We start from the raw sequence: 8,583 nt of genomic DNA, 5'->3' as shown, positions 1-8,583 counted from the left end.
TATATCTTTGTATATTATTGTATATCGTGAAAAAGTGGCTATGCAGATGTAATTTAAACATATTGCCACGTGGATATAATTTTTTATTATTGAAATTTCTCCTTTTTTTTTATGGGTTTGATTTGTCTTTTCAATTGGGTAAGACTTTCGGTCTGATTTGATCATCCTAAAATATATTCAGTACTATAATTTTGAATAAAGTAGAGTTTTAATTATTTTTTCAAAATAAGTTGGTGATTCTATTTTTGCAGCATGGAACACCGCCTAAATTGTCCCTCTTTTGTCTGCCATATTTTGGACCTCTTCCACACAAAAGCAAAGTTGGAAAAAAAGAAAAAAGAGTGTCACTTCCCGTGAAATTTCCTTATTCAAACGCTACTCTTTATTCCTCTCTTTCTTCATTCAATTTCACCCTTCTTTTCCCGTGATCTCTAAAGCTTTTGTAATAATCACTTGTGGGTTTTCATTATTTTCAAAAAAAAATTTTTTTTTTTTTTTTTTTTTTTAGCTTGTATCCACTTTAAAGTTTTCTTTTTTATACTCAAGAAACCAACTTGTTATCATTTCAATGGAGTTTTGAGCTCTCCAGTTACTGTTGATCCTTTTTTCAGGTTTCCACTTCTACCCTTTCTGTATTATATAAAAAATTTGCACTTTTATCTTTTTTTTTCTTCATTCAATTTCACCCCTCTTTAATCTTTTGTAGTAATCTGTTGAAGAATGAAAAAAATAATGAAATGGATGGTCTTTTTATATTCTCATAAGCTAGCGTTGAGTTAGGCCATGATCCATTTTTTTTACATAATCATTTGTGTGTGTGTGTGTGTGTTTTTTTTTTTTTTTTTTTTCAATTTTGACTTTGTACTCCACTTCAAATTTCTCTTTTTTATACTTATATATACAGTTGAAAGAACCTTTCTTGTTTTCATTTCAATGGAGTTTTGAGCTTTTCATTTGCTGTTGATCCTTTTTTTTTTTCAGGTTTATGCTTCTACCCTTTGTGTATATCTGTATGTATGTATGTTTTTTTTTTTTTTTTTTAACAAAAAATTATGCACCCATATCTTTTTTTCTTCTGCTCTGCAAAGCTATTGTAATAATCACTTGTGGGTTTTTGTTAAAAAAAAAAAAAATCAATTTTGTCCTTGTATTCACTTCAAAATTCTCTTTTTCTACTCATATATACAGTTGAAAGAACTTTACTTGTTTTTTATTTCAATGGAGTTTTGTGTTCTTGATCATTTTTTCAGGAATCTACTTCTACCCTTTCTGTATCCCTTTATGTAATATATATATATATATATAATAATCACTTGTGGGTTTTCATTATTTTAAAAAAAATTCAACTTTGTGCTTGTATCCACTTCAATATTCTCTTTTTTCTACAGATATACAGTTGAAAGAACCTTACTTGTTTCATTTCAATGCAGTTTTAAGTTCTTGATCATTTTTTTTTAGGGTTGCTTCTTCAACCCTTTATGTAATATATTTCCTTTTAAATTCATTTTCACCCCTATGTTCTCATGTGTTCTTGAAAGTTTTTAGTAATTATCACTTGTGGGGTTTTATTATTTTAAAAAAAAAATCAATTTTGGCTTTGTAACCACTTCAAATTTCTCCTTACTTGTTTTCATTTCAATGGAGTTTTAAGTTCTTGATCATTTTTTCAGGTTGCTTCTTCTACCCTCTCTGTATCCCCATATGTAAAAAAAGAAAAAAGAAAATTAATTTTACCCCTATTTCTCATGTGTTCTTTAAAGTTTCTGTAATAATCACTTGTGGGTTTTCATTATATTTAAAAAAAAAAAATGACTTTGTCCTTGTAACCACTTCAAATTTCTCTCTTTTATACACATATAAAGTTGAAAGAACCTTACTTGTTATCATTTCATTGGAGTTTTGAGCTCTCCAGTTGCTTTTAATCCCTTTTTTCAGGTTACTGCTTCTATCTTTTTCTGTATACCTTTATATATTTTTCTCTAATTTCATTAAAAAAAAATATGCACCTTTATGTCTTTTCTTCATTCAATTTCACTCCTCTTTAAGCTTTTGTAATAATTACTTGTGGGGTTTTGTTGTTTTCCAATTTTTTTCAACTTTATCCTTGTATTCACTTCAAATTTCTCTTGTTTATACACATATACATTTGAAAGAACCTTACTTGTTTTCATTTTGAATTGAGTTTTGAGCTCTTCTTTTGCTTTTGATCATTTTTTTCAGGTTTCTGCTTCTATCCTTTATGTATCCCTATAGTTATGTTTATCTTTCTTAAATTTTAAGCATCTATATATTTTCAGGTATGTTTGATGTTTACAAGAAGCTACAAATTGGTTGTGTTATATTGGTTTTGTTCTTCTGCTCTTTTGTTAATTGCTGATGAAGTTTATTTATTTGTATTTGGTGAAATCGCTTTGTTGATTTACCTTGTATTAAGTAGGAAGATTTCTTGTTATGCTATCCGATTGAAGAGTTAAATTTAGATATAATTTTTGGCTTGCCCAATTTTTTTTTTTTTTGGTTCTGCTTCTTTTATGTTGTCTTTCTAATAAAAATTGGATGATAAATTGGTGAATCGTGGATCGTATTACATATATATACCTCCTTTTTCTTAATTATGATAAGCTTTATCTTGAAACTTTTGAGTTATTTAGGTGAACCTTCTCTTGTAAAATTGTGTGAAACAAATTAAAACTAAATTGCTTGAGCTTTGTAAATACAGCCAAGTGCCAACTAAAGAGAGATTTTAGATGAAGCAGAAAAATAGGCAAAATGAAAAGAATTCATAAAAGTAGGTATTGATGAATATGCAAGAAATATTAAGATAAGATGGAAAAAAATTTGTGTTTATTATGTTCTTTGAGGTGGTTGTGAGCATTAGTAAAAGATCTAAACTAACTAATTTATCAACATTTATTTGCTTTTAACTTTTGAACAGCTGGCTGTTCATGCTATAAAAGATGAACCACGGTAGACAAGGTTAATCATGTACTCTACCTACTTACAATCCAAGAAACTGCATGATGCTTTTATTCAGCTTGTTATTGCAGTAATGATACTCCCTTTGGTCCAAAATAATTGATGTTTTAGCTTCTAAAAATTGGTCCAAAATTATTGATGTTTCACAAAATCAAGAAGGTATTTAGTTCCCAAATTTGCCCTTAACACATTCCTAATCCCCTTGATAATTATGTCAACCTAAAAGGAAAAGAAAATAATAATTAAGGGTATTTTAGTCAAAACCCCTCTTAATTTTAGGAGTAAGTGAATTCCTCAATCCATGTGCCGAAGCCTAAGACATCAATTGTTTTGGGCTGGAAGCAGAGGCGAATCCAAGATTTCAAGAGGATGAGTTCACCTTGGATTTTTTTTTTTTTTAAAAAAGAAAAGACGCAAAAGTGCATTTTGTAAGGTTCGATCCCACCACCTTAAGGGATTAAACCCAACACTTAACCAGTGCTCCACTTGATCTAGTTTGACCATGTGTTCCTTCAGTTAATGTTAGATATATTTTAAGGATTTTATACATAATATACTGAGTTTAGTCAGGTGACCATGTGTTCACGTGACCCATTTTTAATGCATAGATTCGCCCCTGGCTGGAAGGAGTAGCAACAAAAATGGAGAGGAGATAACGTATTGCAATTAACAATGTTGACGCTTACTTTATCTTAAAGTGTCTGATTTGTTATCTACAATATTTCTAATATTCGCTGTTTGTATCAGGCGTAGGATGCAGGACGCAAGTACCCAGTAAAGTCGCTCTTGTTGATCTTTTGGAGTTGAACATGATCGCTCTCCATTTCGGAGAGTTTCTGATGTACTTTTTAATTTGTGTATTTCCATTTCATATTGCTTTGTTAGAAATGGGTTAGAAAGTTACTGGCCGATGCGTTCAACTTCGTTTTTCTCAGTCTTGTCTAATATTTTTCTAGTGAGAATGGCTAGTTTGCCTGGTAGCAGTGAGATTACAGAGTCAATAGAGGATCCTGCATATAAAATGAATGAAGGTGCACTTTATAACATGAAGCCTATAAAAAAGTATTGTATTGAAGATGATATTAATAAACTGTTTGAGGAGATGGAGATTAGGAATTCCAATAGGGGTGTGATGAGTAAACGTGCGATGAAGAGGCCGATGAGATCTAGCCCCTTTCATGCATCAGGCATAGGAATTTCTGGGCCTGCAAGTTTGAAGCAGGCCTTGAGAGGATTATGTATCTCTCAGGCATCAGAGCTGGCTGCTGTGAAGAAGCAATCATCAAAAGCATCCAGGATTATGCATGATGATGGAGGTATGCGGAATTTGGTGGAGATATCTCTCGTCCCAGAGAGTAGTATGGTGGATTCTTTGCATAAGAGTCCTGAATCTAAAAATGTGCCAGTACAAGAACAATGTACTTTTGCAACTCGTTCTTGTCATCTCTCTGAAGATGCATCGGAACATAAGGCAAGTGAAGTTCCAGCAGAAAGTGAGGTCCTTTGTCAGTCAAATGGCCAGAAAACGACATTGGAGTTACCACATTCTTCGAGTGGCAACTGTACTGATAACGTGGAACTAGTACTAGAACAGATCGTGCCTTCTGTAAATGAAGCTCCAGTAACTGCAATTGTAGCAGACAGGGAGCACGAGCAAGATTTACATTTTGCGTCTTGCTCCTCCTTTTCCGGTGCAGGAAATAAAGTCATTAACCCTACCTCTAGAACCTCTGGTAGTCCAAGTCTGACGAAACCAGTTTTCAGAAGCAAAACCTTTTTCAAGAAGAAAGTTTTATCTTCTTTATCCAGCCGTCCGAAACATTGTAATGGTGGAATCAATAGTGATTGGTCTTGTAGCACAAATGAGTTTCCTTGTCAGACACCTAAATATGCTCCGAGGAATAACTGTAAAGAAGAGGATAAGGAGAGTAGCATAGAAGTTAGTTCATCGGGTTTGAAGTCTGGTGTTGCTAAACTAGGTCTGAGCTCAAATAGTAACAAAGCAAGAAGTATACTTACAAAAGCTGATGAAAGACCGAGGTCAAAGGAAAAGGGGCAGATGTCTCAAAGTTCAAAGAGTAGTATTGGGGATTATAGCAGCAACACAAGTGTTAGCGATGAAAGCTATCTCAGTGGGTCTAGTCGCAGTGGTTATCGGCCTCATATGTCAAAAGATTTGAGATGGGAGGCTATTATTAGTGTTCAAAAGCAGCATGGAAATATTGGCTTAAGTCATTTTAAACTGATCAGAAAACTCGGAGGTGGGGATATTGGGAATGTTTATCTCTCCGAGTTAACAGGCACAAACTGTATGTTTGCTGTGAAAGTCATGGATAATGACTTACTGACCAGCAAGAGGAAGGCGACGAGAGCTCAGACTGAAATAGGAATTCTTCAAATACTGGATCATCCGTTTCTCCCAACTCTCTTCGCCCATTTTACCAATGACAAATACTCGTGTTTAGTGATGGAATATTGTCCAGGTGGTGATCTGCATGTACTGCGACAAAAACAACCAAGCAAGAGTTTCTCCGAACAAGCTGCGAGGTAATTTTTCCTAAATGGTGTACTTATTTCCTGAAGTTATTTCTTTTTGCCCCATTCTCAATATGGATTACAGAATGAAGTGTAAATAAATGAGCAAATGAAATAAAAAAAATTCCTATAAAAACATAACTCCGAGGTTCATTTTTCTTAAGATGTATTCTTTTTGTGACTGAATGACACCATGCACATTTTGGAGCCAATATTAGAGAATGTCTCTGTTCACAGTCTAAAAGAATCTCATTCCATGTCGCACAAAATTACTTTTACTGATAATTTGCTGATGAATGATAGCTTGGTTTTTGCTATCACAATTATTTAATGGATAAGAACTCCAGTGGTGTGTGCTGTTCAAAACGGTGTTCTATAACCTAGCGTAAGCAAGATGAATTGGAAAACTCTCTATTTTTTTTTATTTTGAATTTGAAGAGGCTGAAAACTTATAGTAATTGTTAAAATTCCTTTTAAAGGGGGAAATTTTTGTCCTTAATCCACAGGGCTTGGATAAGTGATAAGATGTCCTCTTCACAAATTTCCCGGATTAATCTATTAAGCCTTTAAAAAGGACTAAAGGTCTTTTTGCGCTAAGTTGTTTTATAAAATAATTGGCCAATCAATTATGTAAAAATCATGTGGGTCATTTGGAAAGAGAGGAATAGGAGGGCATTTGAAGGGTTGGAGCTTGACTATGTAAAAATACAGGGTAGTGTTTTGTCTTTAGTCTCTTTTTGGTGTACTCGCGAGGTCCCAATTTGTATAGAGAATTGTATCTCTTTTGTTGAGAACCATATTTTGTTTTAGGTTCTCTTCTTTTAGTATACGGCTTGTAGACGGGGTTTCCCCCAATTGTTAATAAAATTATTTACCTTATCAAAAAATAAATAAATTGGCCAATCAAAAGTATTAAGTAATTAGTTTGCATTACTGCTGTTTGCTTTTTCTGCTATTAGATTGAATCAAAAGTTGATTTCTTGGTTGCACAAATTGTAAAAATTGAGATGAAGATATTTATTCCCTATAATTTTGGATCTTCATACAAGTTGTGACTTCGTCACGGGAGGTCAATGAAACTACAAAGTCACAAATGAGGGAGGTTTTCTATATTACCTTACAAAAAAAAAAAAAAAAAAAAAAACGAACGAGAGAGTTTCTGCATCTTTAAAATTTTAAGGGTCAGTATGGAAATGTCAGAAAACCTAAGGGGTCCACTGACTTTTCTTAATGTTTGCACTTTTGTATCTTCTCCTTTTTGGTTTTCCCATTTTCTTCCTTAAGCATTGATCTTATGTGTTCGGCAGAAGTCTGTGAATTTCTGGTATTTGTTGCTTTCAGTAGAAGACAATATCCAGAGATTGCTAAATGGTAGCTAGTGACAGGACAGGTGCATATGATTCAGTTCAATGAAGAGGGAGAAAGGAGGAAATTGTAGGAAAACAAATGCTCAAGCAGTGTAGTGAATAAGTGGAAGTAATGAAAATGAGCTTCCATTTTTCCTGCATCCTTTCTTATAACAACACCATATTTGAGTCTTCATCTCTTCAGATATTAACATGGTTTTCCCTGATATTATTTCACGTTTTAAGACGAGAAATTCGAAATAGTCTTAAATATTTTGACCTTTGGATGTTATTTCGATTTTATGTGCAGATTTTACGTTGCTGAAGTTCTTCTTGCATTGGAATACCTTCACCTGCTTGGAGTTGTCTACCGGGACTTAAAACCCGAGAATGTGTTGGTTCGAGAAGACGGCCATATCATGCTGTCTGATTTTGATTTGTCTCTTAGGTGTGCTGTTTATCCTACCTTGGTAAAATCATCTTCACCTATGCTTGAGCTTCCGAAAAAGTCTAGTCCGTTGTGCTCAGCTAGCTGCATTGATCCCTTCTGCCTACATCCATCCTGGCAAGTATCCTGCTTCGGCCCCAGGTTTTTATCTACGGAAGCAAAGACACGTAAGCTAAAGGCTGACCTAGCTGCACAAGTCTCACCTTTACCACAGCTTGTTGTGGAGCCAGCCAACACTCGATCCAACTCATTTGTAGGGACCCACGAGTATCTAGCTCCAGAGATTATCAAAGGTGAAGGTCATGGCAGTGCTGTAGATTGGTGGACCTTAGGAATCTTTCTTTATGAGCTTTTATATGGTAGGACTCCTTTCAAAGGGACAGGAAATGAGGATACACTAGCCAATGTGGTTTCTCAATGTCTCAATTTTCCAGCTAGGCCTATTGTTAGCTCTCATGCAAGAGACTTAATCAGAAGGTTGTTGCAGAAGGAACCCGAGAATAGATTCGGAGCTGTGAGAGGGGCAGCAGAGATAAAGCAACATCCGTTCTTCGAGGGACTTAACTGGGCGTTAATCCGATGCTCTACGCCTCCAGAAGTACCTAGATCATACGACTTGGCAAATGTCGTCCCTGATGCCAACCGACAAAATAAGGAGAGTAGCAAGTGTCAAAAAGAGTTGAGAAATATAGGAGAAGATATTGAGGTTGAGATGTTTTAGCAACACTGTAGTCTGTAGGTATGAGAAGGGATAGGTCTGGCTTTACATTTTACAGATTGTGTCTGATATGTGTAACTAATAGGCAGTTTAACATAGATATAGTGTACATGTTCCACAAAGTGCAACACATGAAGAAACATATAATGTATACCATGTTTCATAAAGTTGTTGATTGTGCTATGTATCAGAGGATGTAACTTTATCAGCCCAATTGAAATGGAAAACTGGAATGTGCAGCGACTCCAGGAAGTTATCAAATATTCCTATTTGGTCATGAATCTTGATTTGTTCCTTCTGAATAGCTTTGCTCGAGTAGTGTTCTACATTTTCACCTCAATGTGAAAAAAGAATTTTACATGAGAGTAGACACTGAGGCACAACAGTCAACTGTAACCAAATGAAGGCTGATTTATACAAATGTTCCCTTTTCAGGCAACTATTTAAATTCTGTTCTATTTTTAAAAGTTGTGCAAATATAACTCTTGGGACTGACCTAATGTCCACAAAATTTCATACCGTGGTCTAGCATTTCTTCATAATTTTTCAGTTTGCTTAAA

At 34.4% G+C, this 8,583-nt stretch overlaps 1 protein-coding gene across 2 annotated transcripts; it reads left to right on the top strand.

The window, feature by feature from the left end:
- Window positions 1–246: 246 nt before the first annotated feature.
- On the top strand, window positions 247–8,284 carry LOC132600552 (serine/threonine-protein kinase D6PK-like). 2 transcript variants are annotated; one of them, XM_060313786.1, is made up of 3 exons: window positions 247–611; window positions 3,724–5,523; window positions 7,168–8,284. In XM_060313786.1, the coding sequence occupies exons 2-3, from the start codon at window positions 3,887–3,889 to the stop codon at window positions 8,024–8,026; spliced, it is 2,496 nt and encodes an 831-aa protein (XP_060169769.1). In that variant the 5' UTR covers window positions 247–611; window positions 3,724–3,886; the 3' UTR covers window positions 8,027–8,284. The 2 variants fall into 2 exon arrangements, with proteins under 2 accessions (XP_060169769.1, XP_060169770.1); XM_060313787.1 differs by lacking the exon at window positions 247–611 and having other exon boundaries at window positions 2,011–5,523.
- The last annotated feature ends 299 nt before the right edge of the window (window positions 8,285–8,583 follow it).

Source organism: Lycium barbarum, chromosome 6 (assembly GCF_019175385.1).
Source record: "Lycium barbarum isolate Lr01 chromosome 6, ASM1917538v2, whole genome shotgun sequence".
Classification (NCBI taxonomy): domain Eukaryota; kingdom Viridiplantae; phylum Streptophyta; class Magnoliopsida; order Solanales; family Solanaceae; genus Lycium; species Lycium barbarum.
Note: the sequence above shows the minus strand (reverse complement) of the source record. Positions and strands in the feature narration are given on the sequence as shown.